Source organism: Pleurodeles waltl, chromosome 4_2, assembly GCF_031143425.1.
Source record: "Pleurodeles waltl isolate 20211129_DDA chromosome 4_2, aPleWal1.hap1.20221129, whole genome shotgun sequence".
Lineage (NCBI taxonomy): Eukaryota > Metazoa > Chordata > Amphibia > Caudata > Salamandridae > Pleurodeles > Pleurodeles waltl.
This window is the reverse complement of record NC_090443.1, coordinates 120,323,891-120,343,598: the sequence shown is the minus strand read 5'-3', so window position 1 is coordinate 120,343,598 and position 19,708 is coordinate 120,323,891. Positions and strand designations below refer to the sequence as shown.

General features: G+C 42.0%; 1 protein-coding gene across 1 annotated transcript in view; it reads right to left on the bottom strand.

Moving 5' to 3' along the window:
* Positions 1-19,708, bottom strand: part of AVIL (advillin) — a 186,220-nt gene that overhangs the window by 6,225 nt on the left and 160,287 nt on the right. The window contains exons 18-19 of the mRNA XM_069230920.1: positions 14,153-14,221; positions 1,200-1,349 (exon numbers count right to left, since the gene is read on the bottom strand). Coding sequence (XP_069087021.1) covers positions 1,200-1,349; positions 14,153-14,221 — 219 coding nt within the window. The remainder of the gene's footprint in view (positions 1-1,199; positions 1,350-14,152; positions 14,222-19,708) is intronic.

The following is a 19,708-nucleotide window of genomic DNA, read 5'->3' as shown; positions in this document are numbered from 1 at the left end:
CCCACTTCCTTGTTACATTATTTGTCCCCTTGGTGGTCATTTGGTGTACCCTTATGATCCTCATCCATTTGACCGTTTACACCTTGTTCTTCACCATCTGTCCCCTCCTATGCTTTAGGATTTTGATATCTCAAACACATGCAAATGGCTGAATTTCGTGTTCGACACCTATCAACTGTTTTTTGGATTTGTTATTTTTTCCTCCTTTTTTCTTTGTCTGGCTGTAAATCTTATGAGGAGAATTTGTGTCAACAAAGCATATCCAAGCCTTGCACATCAGCTCCAGTTTAGTGACTGGCATAGATATCAAGAGCCAGATTTACAAGGCCCTAGCGTCTCCTTGTGCCACATTAGTGTTTTTTTTTAAACACTAATGTGGCTCAAGGAAGCAATTTCCGCTGCGCCATTTTTCCAAAGTGCATTGTGCCACTCTGCAAACCCTTGTGCCACATTATGCCTGCATCAGGCATAACGTATGCAAGGGAGGCATTCCGGTGTTATGAGACCTGCAAAAATGGTGCAGTAAAATCTGCAAGATTTCACTGCACCATTTTTGGCGTCATTTTTAACTCCTGTTCAACACAGGCGTTAAAATGACACACCCATTGAAATCAATGGACCTCCTTGCACTTTTCGACGCTAGTGTAGCAAAGGGCCACAATAGCGTAAAAAAAAATTATGCTATGGCTCTAATGACTGCCATGGTGCGACGTATTAGAAATACGGCGCACACATAGTGTTGTTAGGTGGGGCAAGGGTGACGCAAGAAAAGTGGCGCATCAATACTGATGCGCCACTTTCTTGTAAATCTGTCCCCAAATGCTTTTTCCGAAAATGGATGGACAGACTCAGAAGAGTACCAGGATTCTCTGCATATGCAGAATAAATAATCACCCCTCCTAGGATACTGAAATGAACACTGATGCACCAAAAACAAAGTGTAGCAGCCAGCATGCATCCTTTGTCACAGCTGATACTGCAGGCGTGAAGCCTCATTTCATCCTTCGTCAGCAAACAGGTTTTTACTTGGCAGTGAGGGTTAGCAGAAGGGCACGGAGTGGAAACTACAGAAAGGAAACCAGCCTCTTAAAACTTTCCTTTTATTACCTTCATGACCTCGTAAGATATGGGTCGGGAGGGCCGAGCCTGGCTAGCAACTGCAATGCCTATAGGACATTCGTGCTGAAAGTCAACCTCACCTCTTTCTTAGAAGGGTCAACATCTTCCGGCAACTCGTGCTTCTGTTTCCGCAGTAGAAGGTGGAGTGGATAACACTGGTAGCTAGTGATTCCGCTACTGCCATTGGTCCTAGCTCCAGGACTCTGGCTAATGGCAGTCCCATTTAAATCCTACATGAGAAAGCAAAGTAAAGAAGAATTGTGATAACAACATGGCCTTAGGCCTGACATTCCAGTTGGTCACATTATCGACTCATGCTTGCAGTAGCTGAAAACAGACTGACTTTCCCTTTTAATTTGCTAAGTGATGCCTGTGGTAGTCTACAGGCTCTATCAGCTGGAGTTTTTAGTTATTATAATATCTGCATTTTCTACCCCAGATTGCAATCCAGTAGTGCCCAGTCATGGGCCCCACGTAGTGTAAAGCAGAGTGGATCAAAGAATATGAATTTGAGTATCAGGTCACTTCTAACCTCTGTCCCGAAGGAATATTGGTGAACGTTCAAAGGAAATTTATTTGAGAAATAACAAACGTAGCACATGTGGGTGTTAGCAACAGCTTGACCATCGCAGCCAGTGTCTGCGGATAAGTAATGTAGAGGAGACTCACTCTTTATTCCAAGAGTAGGGACTTCTCAAATGCAGTTCTCTGCCGGTTGGGCAGACTCATTTTTCCACATAGTGGTTAGATCTGTAAAGTATCTGAAAAGGACTAGTGACATGTGAGAGTAATCCTAAGTATTGATATTTCTGGCAGAATGGTACTTATGTGAGAAAGGGACAGTGGAGAACAGAAACTATTAAAAATACCATTACTGAAAAACCATCCCATCAGTGGAGGTTTTTCTTCAATAGTCTTTCTTGAAAGAGGTTTACCACGACCTTAGTGCAGTGTATTCAAAATGTTCTAAGGCTAGACGCACCCACAGATGAAGCCTAACTAGGAATGGTAGGATGTTGCAAAAGCAGCTTCTGACCTGACCACATTGCGATGTGCAAAACAATTTAGAAGGTTGGCAGACATTTTGGCCAAACCAAAAGCTAGATGGGGATTTGGCTGATATTTATAGCATCACTAATGCTCATCTCATTTCACCCGAAGGATTAAGTGAAAGCATGAGATGCTTCATTCCAAACGTTCATTTCATTTCTCCGCCGACTGCAGGCTCTTAAGAAAACCTTTGGGCCGCTGCACTTACATTTTTAACAACTTAAGCACAGAAAGAAGCATGGGTTGAGGTTTATGTAAAAGAGTATTAACCTAGCCCTGGACCACACACTCATCTCGGAGCAAACAATGGATCACCCAGTTCTGCCTTGAGAGTAAGTCATAGCCTCATGCCAGGAAGGATTAGCCTTGAAAACTAAACAGGATTGTTTGGCAACTATTAAGATAAACCGAACCCTGGACTTGACTGTAGTGTATGGATCCTCATGTGGGGAGTTATGAGTCTAAGAGATGCTTCAGGGTTTAAAAAAGTTTGAAGCATGTATTGGTTACAGTATAAAAGCTTAAGAATCATGAATGGGGGGCGTGGCCTGCCAAGAACAGACGCAATTTGTTAAGGCTCCGCTACACAGGACATCAAAATTAGGGAAATACCCAGAATATTAACCCCTTTTCTGCTTTAATGAATGCAAATACCTTGAGAGATACTCTCCCCATACCGAGACAGAGGTTTGAGCATCGAAACAAGCAGATTGAGACAGATAGGGTAAATACCACTATGCTCGTAAGTATAACAGGCCTGGAGTCCAGGTGGTGACTTGAAATCCTCCGCCCCCCAGAAGACCAGAGGACACACATGAGATGATCACCCTGGTGATGACGGAGGTAATGGCCTCCCTCGACTGAGAAGACAACTGGTGAGCGTGGGTGCATGTGCCAAAGAGAGGACCCTGCCCATAAATGGGCCTTCGCAGACGGCAAGCACTGCTCTGGGCTAGCCACTTCTCACAGCTGAAGAACTACAGCGGCAAAAGCACATGGGGGGGGGGGGCTTAGGGCAGATTGGTGCTCCCACAGACCTCCATTAGGACCAAGAAGCTACAGCAGGTTGGGGCTTCCAGGCCACGACGATCCACCCACAATGAATGCCTGACCTTAAGATGGTGGAGGAGAGAAACTCTCTGAAACTCCCCGCCAGAGAGAAGAACTTATGGTGAGAAGCATCAATGTCTGATGTATGGGAGGGTGCGAGTACAACATTCAGAGACAGAAAATCTGGGAGTATGAGGGACCACAACTATTCACAGTAATTACCTTTGCTCCTGTCTGACTTTAAGATGACTGACATGGGAGCTCTTGGTTCTCCTGAACCAGCAACTGAGTAAACACAGCCTCTGCCCCCTTTGTTACTGCCTTCTCAGACTGCCAGCTGTAGACTAAGGCACCAAGGCATACACCAGCCACAACTAGTAAACGACTGATTAACTAAATAAAGAGCCATAAACAGCCACATAAGAGTCTCCTAAGACCGGAATACCGGTTTAGGTATAACCAAACTCTAAACCACCAGCTGTCGCTCACTGAAAGGGGAACAAGGATGGAATAGCCCCAATTAACAATTGAAAGCAGCTGGATCCTGCAAAAGCCATAAGGTTACCCAATAACTCCACAGTAGGGACCAGAAGCCATTAATTAGAAATTTGACAAGTATATTGTGTACCCTGTTGGTGGGAAACGTTTTACTCGACTTTCTAGGGTGGATCCACAGCACCCTTGACACTATGTCATTTGAGATCCATGAAACCTCTCGACCTCACCAACTGCACCACCATACCTCGTGAATCAGCAGCAGTTACCATACTGTCAAGACGGAGATGGAGAGACAGAGAGACCATTCTTTCCTCTACATTTGGAACCACTGGCCTTATGCCACCTACAAAACAACAGTCAAACAGGGTATCCAGCTACTTCACCCCTGCTAAGGCAAAAACACTCACGCCTGAAACACTAGAGGACACCACCATGTTGCTTACCAAAGATGAGCTACTGTCTTCACTAAGGGACTTCAAAAAACAACTCGGAGAAGAACTGAAAGCCGATGGGAGACTTCAACCTCACTTGACACCCTGAGATCAGATCTAAATGTTAAGTTAGCAACTCTGCAACAAGATGAGGATTTGGTTGGCACCTGGGTACTAGATCTGGAACCAAACTTGGCAGAGTTGGACACCTAAACCCCCCAACTGGTAGACCAAAAGCATTCACTAAAGACACAACTGCAGGCCTAGATTCTGAAGCAGGAAGACCTAGAGAACAGGTCACGTTGCAACAACATAAGTATACGTGTCCTGGTGGAGGTCGCAGAGGGCCCTGATCTAGAAGCCTTCGTTGTGGGGTTATTTGCCGAACTCTTGGGTGACAATACATAAAAAATAAAGTTGGACAGAGTTCACCGAGTCGGTTTCTGCTCATCAGGAGACAGAAAACACCCCTGAGATGTCCGTGTGAAACTCCACTCACTCAAAATAAAAGAAGCCATTCTCAGACCCACTAGAGGGGTGGACTCAATTTTCTTCCAGGGCGCGAAATATGCATTGTGTCAGGATATAGTCCCTCCACACTGAACTGACATCGAGAATTTAGATTAGTAACAGATAAACCAAGGAAAGACCGAATTGGATACCGCTAGACATACCTATTTGGCCTGACCTTTGAACTGCAGAATAAACCCTGCCACATCACAAATCTTAAGGATGCTATGGAACTCTTGGACATTTCAGCCCGGAGTGCTCAGACAGTCGATGGATCACCAGGCACTTCTCGAGAGACAACCTGCCGCTCCCTGACCCTTGGCTCTCCCTACATTGCCCCATTATAAAAAAAAACTGATCCCTGTTGAGGGGAATTGAGGTTAGGGAGTGGGGTCGTGGAACCCTGATACTCATGGTGCACCAATATCAATAGAACGCCATTCCGCATCCACCACTGATGAAGAAGCAATGGTGCGTGAGGTGGAGAGTTCTGGAGAGACCCTGAAAGCAGAAGCGCCAATCATATTCATGCTTAATAACTCTTCTGGGTTCAACAATGATTTTATGTTTTTGTTATCAAGCTACTATATACCACTGCCCTAATTACACAAGCTACTTGAAAAGATGTATTAGTGGCAATAGGCCTTTCACCATGTTTAATGCAGTTACACATAGTCTATTCTCTATTTTCAGGACCTGTTATCCTGACATTTTCTTTATTTACATTCACTACCAGAGGAGTCTGGGTTTTCATCCACTATCTTCCTCTAACCACCATAGGGAGCTAGAGAAAATGCTAGCCACTCTTCTTAACAACACAGGGGAGATAAGAGGTCTAGCCAAACTAAACAGATTGAGAGGGGTAAGACATTATACGCATATCGAGGATCAGACATATGCCTTCCAGGCTCTAATTGTGGATCATGGTAGTGGTGACACTCATTTGAAGCACTAAGGGGCTGAACTCCACTGCTAAGCACCACAAACTATAGAAGTACTTACTTGACCAATGCCACGATGCAGTGGCATTGCAAGAAACACATCTCAAATTAGATGAAGCCCTTAGACTGAAACATAAAGCCTACCTACAGTTATTTCAGTCATCATCTCCTACAACAGACAATGGTGTGGCGCTTGTGTTCCAGTCATCCCTGAAGTTCCAACCCACTGGTCATAAAACTGTTAAAAAGGGGAGGATCATAATGGTCAAAGGCAGTCCTCATGAGCGTCTTACCACCGTTGTTTCTTTCTACGCCCAACACTGGCCAAGACCAGTTTCTGCATGCCTTCTTATCAGAGTTGGGAGGGTTTGCTGAGGAAGAGATCATAGTGATGGGAGACTTCAACCTCACCTGGCATGCTACTATTGACAGCACACATCCCCAAAAATCAACTACAGGGAATTTCTCTAGGGTCCTCAAACAGGCAATACAAAATCTGGGGCTGGTAGATGCTTGGAGGATATTTCATCCAACTTCCTGTGATTACACCTTTTTCTCTCAGTCACTGCTCCTATTCTAGGTTAGATTACATCTTCATCAGCCAATCCAAAGTTCAAGACCTGCAGGCCTCTATGATTTACCCAATCACATTTTCTGATCACGCCCCGGTATGCACTATGTTGGATTGGGGGACCCACCACCACAATATGTTATGTTATGTTATAATTGTTTATATAGCGCCTAACTGCCTGAAGGCCTCGTAGCGCTTATGTTGCCATAGCGGAAGTGAGCCATTTATGTTCGTAAAAGAGTTTACATTTTAAATAGCCAAGTCTTCAGGTCTTTCCTAAAGGAAGTCTCTTGAGAATTAGATCTTATATTGATAGGCAGGTTATTCCAGAGCAAAGCACCTCGATATGCCAGTGATCTTCCTCCCCATCTTGCTTTCTTCACCGACGGTACTATGATCAAGTTAGCTGATGAGGATCTGAGTGGCCTAGCTGGAATATAGACCTGTGCCAGTGTTTCAAGCATTTCAGGACCCTTATCGAAAATGGCTCTATGAATATGGCATAGGGCCTTGAACTGGATCCTCTCCTCTACCGGGAGCCAGTGTAAGGACATGATTCCTGCTCGTATAGAGTGTTGCTTTGGAATGTTTAGAAGCAAACGTGCAGCAGCATTTTGTACCCTTTGTAATCTTTGGATCACATATTTAGGTGATCCTATAAACAGGGCATTGCCATAATCAATCCGAGAACCTATCAGCGCCTGAATAACCAGTCTTCTGGCCAGAAACGGTAGTAACGTTAGAACCTTCCTCAGAGTCCTAAGCAGGGCAAATGAAGTTCCTGCTACTCTGTTGGCATGTTGAACCATTGATAGTAGAGTGTCCAGCCAAACGCCAAAGCTTTTAATAAGGCTTTTAGGAGGAGGCAGAGTGGGGGCTCCGTCAAGTAGGCTGGAATTAACTAGGGGCATATTTCTCCCAAAGAACAACACCTCAGTTTTCTCGTCGTTAAGCTTCAGTTTGCTTCCCGACATCCAGGTAGCAACTGCTTTCAGGCAGGGCCCTAGTGCCGTACCCATATCTGGGTGAGCTTTAGAGAAGGAGACGACCAATTGTGTATCGTCAGCATACGAAACCAGATTTAGTCCAAATGGTTCCACGATCCCTGCTAGAGGCCGCATGTAGATATTAAAAAGTAGCGGACTCAAGGCCGACCCCTGAGGGACACCACAGGTACTGAAGGTACGCTTAGAAATGTAAGATCTATCCAGCACCTGAAAGGATCTACCATGTACAAATGAGCGGATCCATTCTAGTGCGAGGCCAGCGATTCCACATCCCCGCAATCTAGCTATGAGGATATTTAGATCAACTGTATCGAATGCCGCGCTCAAGTCCAACAGGATGATCGCGGTTTCAATTCCTTTATCCATCTTCTTTTTTGCTTCCTCTGTAATGGCAATCAGTGCGGTTTCTGTCCCATGCTTAGGCCTGAAACCCATCTGAGTGGGATGTAGGAGTTTTCCTTCTTCCAAAAGCATAGACAACTGAAGGTGTACCTGCTTCTCCGCAAGTTTAGCCATTAGAGGCAGCAGTGAGATTGGTCTATAATTAGTCAGTAGCCTGGAATCTAAATTGGATTTTTTTAGAAGAGGCTTAACAATAGCCTGTTTCCATGATTCTGGTACCATACCAGAGACTAATGAGGTGTTAATAAGTTTGGTGATTAATGGGCCTAAGACTGGTAGTCCCATAGCTAAGATCTGGGGGGGGAGTGGGATCCAACGGGGAACCTGATTTCGTTGAATTCAATGATTTTACCACTTCATCCAGACTAATGGGAGTAAAGTTTGTTAGGAGGATTTCCTCCTGCACCTCCTGATACCTCGTCTCCTGATCTTGAAGGTTGTTCTTCCTGAACTCCCTTACCCGGGATCTCCTCTCTTGAGATGCTCTACGGAAGGCCATTAGAGAATACTTTCAACTTAATGCACCTACAGACACGTCACCCCTGAATACGTGGGATGGGTTCAAGGCAACTCTAAGGGGAAAATGCATCTCACTAACCGCAGCACATAACAAACAAAGGGCAAAGTGTGCCTAACTCTGGAAACTGAACTACAGGCGATTGAACAGGTGCACTAGAAGCACCAAACCTGACAGCTACAGCACCAGATCAAGGCCCAACAGGGCAAACTCATTGCAATTTACACCAATAAGGCAGAACTTACTGTACTCCACCTACAACGCACATCCTATGAACAGGATAATAAAGTAGGGGCATATCTGGCAAAACAGCTTAGAGTAAAAAGGGAAAAAGAATACATAGGAGATATCAGGTGGCCATCTAACGATCTGGCTACTTAGAAAAGGAGAAGGCTCACATATGTGATTAATTCCACAAGGAGTGATACACAGCTCAACATACAAACCTAAACCTTCCCTCAACCTACCTTGACATGGTACAACTTTCACAAGTAAACCCTTCACAAAATGAAATGTTAGGGGAACCCATCAGTGAAGATGAGATAAGATTAGTGATAGTGAACCGTAAACTTCACAAGTCACTGGGACCAGACTGCCTCACAGCCCAGTTTTATAAAGCCTTCAGCTCGAACCTCATCCCACAATTAACACCCCTACTTAATAATATAGCAGTTACAGTGAGGGTCTATGAGCAAAGCACTCCTCACTGTTATTCCGAAACCAGGGAAGGATCCCCACTCATGCGGCTCCTACAGACCCATAGCTCTCTTAAACTTGGATGCCAAGCTTTACTCCAGAATCTTGGCTAACAGATTGGGCGACCTGATGCCAGACTGGATTCACCCAGACTAATCGGGTTCTATCAAGGGGCAACAAACGCAAAACAACTTGAGACGAGTGATCCACCTCATGGAGAAAGCAAATAAGAAAAGATACCTGCAATCTTACTAAGTTTAGACGCAGAGAAGACGTTCGTCCAGGTAGACTGTCCCTTTTTATTCCACACTCTTAAGCACTACTGATTCTGTGATCAATTTATAGCAAAGGTTCAAGTGAGCTATGCAACACCAAAAGCTAAGGTCCTGGTGAATGGGGTAGTTTCTGATGTTTTCCAGCTAGAAAGAGGGACACATCATGCCCCTCATCCCTGCTACTTTTCGCACTCCACACTGAACCCCTTGCGGCCAAATCAGAGCTACGGCTGACATCCATGGGATTTTCTTTAGTTCAGTGAAACATAAGGTTTCCCTAGTTGCAGATAATGTGCTTCTAACGCTTACAAACCCGGGCCCTTTTTTGGTGGCACTTCAGGACAAACTGAGCCGTTTCCAGAAAGTGACGGGACTCAGAGTTAATATGGCCAAATTCTATATGCTTAACTTAACATTACCTGCAGCGGAAATTAAAGCCCTGGCATCTACAACACCCTTCATTTGGGCCAAATCTGCAAATTACCTGGGCATTAAAATAACACCCAAAGTTACCAATCTCTACTGTGCAAATTTCTCTCCCATCCTATCACAGTCAAAAACGGACTTGAGAAAGTGGGCCAAAATATACCTGTCTTGCCTAGGGAGGATACATGCAGTTAAAATGTCAGTGCTCCCTAGAGTGGTCTATTTATTCTAGAGTCTGTAAATAGAATTAGAGAGAGACTTCTTCCCATCGTTGCCCACCCTGATCATATGCTTCATCTGGCAGAATAGTAGAGCCTGCCTGCCATTTAAGGTTCTATGACTCCCTAAGGATGCAGGAGGCCTTGCACTCTCAGACTGATCTCTCTATTATAAGGCTGACCAACTTGATTTTTGAACACTGCCAGAGAAACATGAATGTAGCCCAAATTGAACAATACCATTACACACACCTTAGGCACTGGGCATTGCAACCTGAGGTTCAGCTGGCAGCTATGAGAGACCTAACACCTATAGAACAATTTGTCTGTCAAGCAGGCACCTCCAAGGGGACTATCTCTTTCCTTTACACATTTTGGGGACTACCATCCCCAATAAACATTGGCACATTTTATGGAGGGATTTTGCAAAATATAACCATTCCTTGTCCCTGAAGGAATCTGACTATAAACTTCTTTTAGATTGGTACCTATATCCCACTAAAATGAAGAAAATCTTCCCCACCAGCTCCGATTTACGCTGGATAGAATGTGGTCTTCTAGGGGACTGTATACACATCTGGTGAGACTGCCCACACAATAGGCCATTTTGGAACGAAATACTAGCACACATTAAAGACATACTGAGCTATTCAGTACCAAATACACTAAAGTTTGTCCTCCTAGGCCTGAGAAATGACACCCTCCGTAGACAGTCACGTAGTGACAAAGCCATTATGTGGCTTTGTTTAGGTGCCGCAAAGATGGCCGTAGCAGCAGCAGTGTGGAAAAAGAAGGATGCCCCAGCAACTACGCAACGGCATGACCGCCTTTGGCGAGCTCTCACTATGGAAAGGATGTCAGCAATCTTCTCTGATGACTTTAAAAACTTCACGTTTGCATGGGGACCACTAGTATTGTATTTATCTAGCGGCTTACCTCTGACTGCTTGCAGCACACAAACATCTGTTTCAATTCACTGTCTCAGGCGGCATACCTCCCACTGTCCCCCCCAATCTTTTTATTACTCCAGATAATTATCGCAAGGCTACACCAGTTCTTATAGCTTCTGCCTCTTAAATACAATTACATGAGAAGACACTCAGACATAATAAAACCCGTTGGTTTGCTCTTCTATTTTTTACCTTATTTTTCTTTATTTATTTTACTGCGCTGTTATTGATTATGATACTTAATGTTACATTGCAGATGCTACTTATATGCGATGCACATTTGGAATGGAGTCCCTCACTGTTTTGCAACTGTTTCCTCAAAGATGCTACAAATCGTAAAAGGGGTGACCACCACTGTTAAATCTTACTGGATGTATTATATACCTAAAACACAATTAAGACAAGTTTGATAAAAAAAAGAATTATGCATTGCAGTGGGATTATTATTTTCAAGATGTATTGGATGAGAGTACAAAAGACCTTTGCACATTCCTGATCCGCTTTGCCGCTTTGCCTTTTTTTTTGTTGCAAAATTGGTGAAAAGAGAACTTCAGTATTTCTCTGAACCAAAGGACACAACACTGAGGGGCAAATTCAAGATACCCTTTTGCCGCCTTGCGGCATTTTTTTTCCACTAAGGTGACCTTTCCCCCACGCCATATTTACAAAGTAGTGCAATGCATGCCTAGCGGCACTTTGTAACTCCTTGATCCACATTATGTTTGTGCCAGGCATAATGTATGCACAGGGTGCATTCCGGCACTAGGAGGCCCGCAAAAATGGTGCAGTGAAATTTAACAGATTTCAATGTCCCATTTTTAGCATCATTTTAAATGCCTGCTAAGAGCAGGCGTTAAAATGACGCACCCAAAGAAAACTATGGGCCTCCTTACACTACATTAGCATCAAAATGTTTTATGCTAGTGTAGCAAAGCGCCCCAATAACGTAAAAAAGTTTGACGCTATTGTACTAACGACCGCCATGGTGTGCCGGATTGTAAATATGGCGCAACCATGGTGTCATTAGGAGCCGGTAAGGGGGGGGCGCAGAAAAAGTGGCGCATTAGCTTTGATGTGCCACTTTTTCATAAATATGGGCCTGAGTTTGAAAGCAGAAATCACATGTGGAAAAAAGTAGTCATTGGGGCTGCGACAAATAGCATGTCCATAATATTCAGAGTGATAACCGCTAATTGTTTGGCATCATGATTGAATGGATCAGTGATTTGGCACCAGGTTAAAGAGTCTTTCACTTCTCAGTCACTGTTTAAAACCTAACTGAGGCGGAAACTGTCTCATTTATTTTTGGTTAAAATCATATTGGCTTAGTAGAATGAATATTTTGTATTTTGTACAAAAACGCTGCAAAGTTCAGGACTATGGGCCTGATTACGACCTCGGCGGATGGGATACTCTGTCAAAAACATGACGGATATCCCAACCACCTTATTACAAGTTCGTTATATCCTATGGAATGTGTAAAACGTCGGGGGATGTCTGTCACATTTGTGATGGAGTATCTCATCAGCCAAAGCTGTAATAGGGCTCTATATTTTCTTGGCATAGGCCAAACTAGGCCCGACTCCATATTGAATTTCAAACTACCTGTGTTTTCATTTTCATATCTCACTGACACAGCACTTAGCAAAACGTACACTGATGCACTGTGATGACACGCTGTTTTGGAGAGCCTCAGAGGAAATCTTTTTATTCATATTTTTCTCTCCAAGGTCTCTTCCAGCCTCATTCACTGTCGACTTACTGAGGTGGATTGATAATCTGTGAAAAAGATGTTTTTAAGGAGAATAATTAAGCATTCGTCTGCAGGTCCCTGATGCTTTGAGTGCTCCAAAGCTGTCACAGCAGAGAAAAGCCCTCATCAGCCGGCACCGAGTGCAGTAACTTTTCGACAGCTGAGTCCTACGCACCCCCAATGTTCCATTTAAGCTATTAAAGATATTAACGATTTGTGACAGAGTTTCAGATATCATCTCACAAAAGCCCTCCTGAAAAATATTTCCCATGGCCCCAGCTGGGGTATGTGCTCTTTAACATCCAGGCAGTGTCCATTGTCATAGCTGGAAGAGATATCTTCCAGGATCTCAGTGTGGCAGATATGTTTCAGAAACTCAGCTAGGGAAGCTACTTCCTTTTCTTGACTGGTCTTATATTGGAGGGAGATATCATCTTCAACACAAGTAGTGATCTTCACTGGTCAAGTTTGATTTGCATCTGGGCAGGGTAAACTAAATGTACAGTTTCCGATTTTAAAATTGAGTCACGCCTATGGTCTGCAAGCAAGGATATCTCTGTATTTCCACAGACACATCCACAGTAATGTGTCAACTACAGCCTCAGGACATTCCTGTAGTCAATGAGCAGATAGCTCAGCCTCTGTAACCATTTGATCTTGGCCTTCTGTTTGAGGCTAAGTCAATTGTTAAGCTATTGTGTTTCTTTTACCTTCCCACTGAGAAGTCTTCTTTTTTCCTCAGTTCTGTTTACTTGGTCACCAGACAGTAAGGGCCAGATTTACAAGGCCCTAGCACCAACTTGCGCCACATTAGCGTCATTTTTTTATGCTAATGTGGCTCAGAGAGGCAATTTCCGATGCACCAGATTTACAAAATGGTACAATACATGCATTGCGCTACTTTGCCCCCCCTCCGTTGCACCACATTATGACTGCACCAGGCATAATGTATGCAAGGGGGGCATTCCTGCGCAAGGAGGCCTGCAAAAATGGGCCAATTAAATCTACAGGATTTCATTGTGCCATTTTTGGCATCATTTTAGCGCATGCTCCAAGTAGGCATAAAAAGGACCCACCCATTGAAATCAATGGGCCTCCTTGCACTATGTTGCACTAGCATCCACATTTTTCACACTAATGCAGCAAAGCGCCACTACAGCATAAAAAGGTTTGCCACTTTTGGCCTAATGTGCGCCATGGTGTCATTAGGTGGTGGGGAGGGAGAGAGGGGGGAGGCAAGAAATCTGGCGCATCAGTCTTATTGTACCAGATTCTTGTAAATCTGGGCCTGAGGGTTATTACTCACTGCCTTTCTGGGTCGGTGCCAGTTCTCCACCCTACAGCCTATCAGTGAAGCTATTATCTTGTATTAAATTCCATTATTAAGAGCCAGGAGGAGGAAGGCTTTTTATTGGAAGAGCTTCTTTGGCAATTTCACTCTATTTAGAAGTCTAGCTCCTACTTACACTAGTCATTTAACTTCTAATAGTTTTTCCACAATGGTATACTTTTGTTTAGTGGAGTAAACTCACCGCTGTGATCCTTCTGATGGCTGCACTAAAGTACTCAAAAAAGTGATGGATGGAAAGTTTGAATTAATCTAAACCACTGGTAATTACTCGGGCCGCATCCCAGTCCATTGTTATTTTCTACACCATCCTACCTCAGTTTGGACCCAGTTATACACAAATCAGTCTTGACCCTGCTATACATAGTTTGTTTAATGTAGTAAACTCACCGCCGTGATTCTGCTGATCGCTGCGGCATCGCCAAGCTCCATCTTGAGCTGTTCATAGCTTTTTCCTCCCTGGAAAGAGGATGAAAATTATCCAATGAAAAAGTCCAATTATGCACCCAGCATTCATCAACTTTAGCCTTTATGTGTCACTCACATCTTTATCGCCTCTTAGAAGGTCCATGATTCATTACCCTGCTCATCACTACTATTGATGGATAATAGCTCAAATAAATTGTATGATGGGCATGGGTAGCCTATTTGTGTCATTACCTTTGCAATTGAGGATGTGCCGGGGAGTACCAGACATAATAAGACATGCTTTATTGCTAAGTGGCTTATGCAGCTGGCATGATGACAAATCATAATAAAAAGGTGCCTTCTCGGGCTGCCTGTTGATAAGCATTGCTGCTATTATTTCTAGTACCTTGCCTCTCTTACCAGTTCCATTCACTCCACCATTAAGTGTGTTGTAGCCCAGTAAAGGGACCTTCAAAATAAGACATGAAATCTTTGAAGCCTTGCCTGCCTAGATCGTACAACACTTGCTTCTAAGGAAATGGATTGCTAGCTAGTAAAGTAGGATGCTTTTGTGATGCATTGTGACGTCCTTGAAATATAGAAATTGAGTCTGACCAATAATTCTGATTGTTGGAGATGTCCGTTCTCTCAGGCTAATCTTACTCAAATGCTAGTGACCTACACCACATGAGACAAATATAATTTAGAGTTTGGTGGAGCAGGAGTACCATTGTAAATTGGGGATACCTTTGCCCCACCAGACGGTGGCACCCATCCTGTTTACATTTGCAAGAAGTGCAGGGTTTCTGGCAGTTGCGCCTTCGCTGGCTCTGACATCTGAAACCGCTGAGCTGATGGCCCATCCACCACAGGGTCACCAGTTTATAATTACAGTTGACTTCCCTACCTAGGGCAGAGGGACTATGACTAGGTTTTCCTGTCCAGGAAGGTCATGTTGGGAAAAACTCCTGTACTTTGGGGTCATTGATGTTTTTGTTGATTTTTTATTGTTTATTTGTAGGAATAAAATCAAACTTTTGCAGTTTATTCTTGAAAAAGACCATCTTTACTTCCTCAGAATCAGATCCACTGAAGGCATTGAAATCCCTGCTACCTGCTAGACATCTCAAAGTGTGACAGTCAGTCTTGTGATGGGTAGGTAGAGCCAATAGCCCCCACAAGCATGGCAGATCACTTGCCATACTGTAAATGACCCCACAATTTGTGATAGAGTCTCTGAAAGTGCTTCACTGGTCTTAAATCGGTAGATTCATGTAGTACAATATTATTTTTCATTATTTCTTCACAATTTTTCATTTAACACTGTTTCAAAACAAATAGCTTGTTAAGGCTCTAAAATATGCTAAATTCACACTAATCAATAACTAGATGTCTTTCTAATTGGTTCTTTCTGACATTTGGAGGTTGGTTTTGTCACTTTGGAAAGAAGTCAATTGATACTACAAAAGTTGAGACCCATACATGAAGATATGTGTATAGTTCACTTCTGCACTTAGAAGTATTCAAAATAAAGAAATAACTAAGAAGTTGTATTTGATAAAAGCCTATATTTCATATTGTTTTTGAAGAGATATTATGTATGCTTTTTGTAACACTAAAGCATTGTACTGAAAATGTTAGTGTTAGGCAATAAGCTTCCAAAGGTCACACTACTGTTTCAGTCAAAATGGCTCTCTTTCAAACCTGTGTTCTATACAGAGGATCAATTATAATGAATTAATTGAAACTGGGGAGAATTAAGATTAAGCAGGGAACTGGACTTACACCACTTATGATGACTTATTTTAGTTTAATTATGTCACTACTGTAGCCAAAGTATCTAAGCTTTTTTTTTATGGAAAGTCTTATCTTTCTCAATATTTGCCATGGTTAAAATGTCAGTTCCACCGCTCTTTATTTTTTATTCTTAACTGTTCCCATTAGAGTAAAAAATATTTTCCTTCAAGTTGACGTATTAATATACAGTTTTATCTGGAATAACCACTACATCCGTTTGAAGTTTCCTTACCTATAATTGGCTAAAGAGTTTGAGGTTTTAGCTCCACCTAACCTTCCTGTATAATACCAGGCAGCACTCTTAGATATTCTGTCCCATTTAAATGATAGATTTTCTGTTCCGCTAGTCAATAATTCTATATTAAATGCAATGTTTGATGACATAGGAATCCAATTGCCAGTCTTTATTAAAATATTTATTATGACAAAAGAACTAGATATAAAGTAATTCAACAATTATCATTTCATAAACAATACATTTTTGGGAATATTCTATAACAGACTGCCATGATTTCGTCCTACTAAAAGATTTTAAAGGGATCGGCCTACATCTTTCATACGAGGAAAAAGATCTATGGAACTGTTTAGACTTATAGCGTGTTGCTGGTTTTATGTATAACGTGGAAAGGAAAACCTGGGCACAGTTGGGTATTTCAGATAAATAATGCTGCTAAAAAGCTTTGCTTAGCCTTTTAAAAATCAAAAATCTTTTACAATTACACCCGCAATGTTTTGAGGAAAAAACTATTAGTATTTTAAGAATAATGTTTGAGTATATTGACAAATAGTACACGAAGTTGGTGGCTGGACCGCATGTTTGACTCCTAGTAAACCATCTTGAAAGAGTAGAAAATGAGACAGGATTTAAGGTGACATCAAAGGCATAGGAGGATACCGATACCGTTACAAACTAATAGGGACTAACAATTTTAGAAGAATGGATTTGTTTCACACTGGCTCTTACATTATACCGCTAAATTAATAACTCAGTTCTAGCCAACAACTACAAACAGATGCTTTAGCTGTCATTTAGAGGAAGAATGGAATTGCTTCATACTGATGCCACATGTCCAGCTTTCTGTACGTTTTGGGACCAGGTAGCTGCTTATTTAGGCGCATGTATGAATGGGCCATTCATTCTGGAGACATTTCCAATCTTATTTCATGTACTTAACAGAAATGGTCCCAGGTAATGTTGCTTAGCAGTAGCGGAGCGCCAGTTTTTATTCATTATTTATTCAATGTGTAGTTTTTATTTACTACTTATTCTAGATCTGTATGCATTTGCAGGAAATCCACTGCAATCCCTCTTTTGCTTCATTGGCAGCAAAAAAGACTCAAGTTAAATTCTTTGAATTCATCTATCAGAAAAGAAGAAATCAAACAGCAAAATATAAAAGACTATGGGGCAATTTAGGGCCAATACGAAGTTTTGATGGGTGATACAGGGTTTTTCTTTTGTGCAATATGGGTGATTTTGTAGTGCATGAAGTTATTTCATTTGTTACATGAGGTGCAGGTGAATCCACATAAAAGTTCTGGCTATTTAACACACAAAGTTAATTCATTTACTTCTCTATTTCCGTTGGGAGTTTTATAAGAATTAGGTTTCTAATAAGATGAGGACACCTTATATATATATATATACAATTATGTATAGAGGGTTTATATATATATTGTAATTTAAGATCATTTAATGATTTTTTTAGTTTACTGCTTTTGATACTATCTACTAAAAGTGATGTTTCTTGGTGCAACTGTGTAAACTGAATACCCTGAATATGTGTATCTATTTAATATATTTTATCAATACTATTTTGAGGATTTTAAAACATTAATGAAGTGTAAGAAGTGTTTTTAAGTGCTGTGGGGGTTGATGTATGGGTCAGTAGGCCCTCTTATTTCGGCAATAACTTTAGTAAATGCGATATGCTGTAAAGTTTTAATTGGTTTAAATACATATTCTTCAGAATCACTTAAGCAAATTTTCATCCACTAGCCGAGTAAACAATGCAAATTGTAGGCAGGACTAAGGCATATGACGGGATCATTTTTCTTGAATTGCCCATTGGATCTACTAGCTAGGATTAAAACTGGTCTCTTAACTCCACTGTAGACACTAGTCCACATCTTCTCTTTGGAGTAAAATACCTTTTGGCTGAGAAGATATAACTTGGCCAAAGATGCTCCTTCAATTCTTAATCCTGATTTTAAAAATGAAATAGGTGATTGGGATATCTTTTGTTTTCACATTTAATTTGTTTAAGGGGCCTCTTCCCTTAAAAATTAAATCAAGTGTTGCCACTCTACGTCTTGAGGTGGATGTGAAGATCCTTCTCTTTTCTTCAAATTGTCTTCCATTACTTTGTTAGCTTATGACTGTGTTCTTAACTGCATCAGTTTAACTGGTGTAGTGGAGATTTGTGGGTCTCTGTATTTCATCCTGTTTTGTTTACTGTTTAATGGGTGCAACTCAACTTATGTCAAGAGCAGAGACACTTCCCATCCTCAATGTTTGGCACTCCAAGCTTTTTGTGCTGGTGTGGGATGTGCTCTACAGTGAGTTTATACTTCCCTGGAATCGGATACCCAAACCTAAAAGTTAATAAATAAAAATGAGCCATAATATCACCTAAGTTCATGAATCGTGCTTTCAGGAGTACTTGATTCTAAATAAGCAGTGAATCTTGAGACACGTTCACATAGGAAAATTATTTTCTGAAACGATGGGACAATAGCACAAAGAACACCCTTACAAATGGGAAAACCTTTTTTTATCCTAAACACAAAAGAGTGGTGTGCAGCCTCAATTCTTGTGTCTATAAAAAAAGATTTGCATCTGTAGTGGAATGAATGAACCCAAGTAAAGGAGCAAGCCTTACCTTGCTGAGGTGATGGGAACAAATATGCCTCACTAACACAGGTTAAAGCCCCACAGCGTCTGTCCAGACCTCTCAAATGAATGGTCTAACTACAAGTGACACAAGGGGGTGCTCCACCTTCATGCTTAGGGTTCTCTTAGACTTTGTTGGGGGGAAAACAGGAACTTACTTTGGCCTTAATAATTATGCATTTTTAATAAAATGTACATGGAAAATATTGCTTGTAACAACTTCAGTGTGCTTGTTTCAGAAAATCATATTCACATCTCAGCGTCCTTTCCCTCAAAGGACACAACTCAAAATATTTGATTGACCCCCTTTCCAGGAGATCACCAGGAACTAAATCACTGTGCCAACATTCTAGGCACATAGCACAGAAGAGGAGAATTTGCAGGCTCTCCTTGACTTCACACCTTGAATCATCTAAGATTAACCTGCTATTCAAGAAGCCAGGAGGTGTTCTGCTGTACTCTTTCTAAATTTAATACCAGTCACCACCTTCACACTATGAAAAGTTTAATTCTATCCTAGATTCATGTAATTGACATCACAACTCAAAGAATTATGCATACTTTCCCTTAATAATAATAGCCTCATGCACTGCATTAAGAGATAGAGGGTATTGTCTTACATTGCCTCAAAAAATTGCAGGAGACACATCTTTCAGCTCTGGAATCAAGAAAACTGAGGAGAGATTGGGTGGATCATGTAGTTAGCAGTAGTTTATTGCTTGCTGCTCTTTCTGATACTCAGTTTTCTTTGAAAAAGTGTGGAATTGCCGTTCTGTTCTACAAACCTGTACCAGTCACTCTTATGAAGATGTCGTCGGACCAATTAGGCCACTACCACTTTGTAAAAT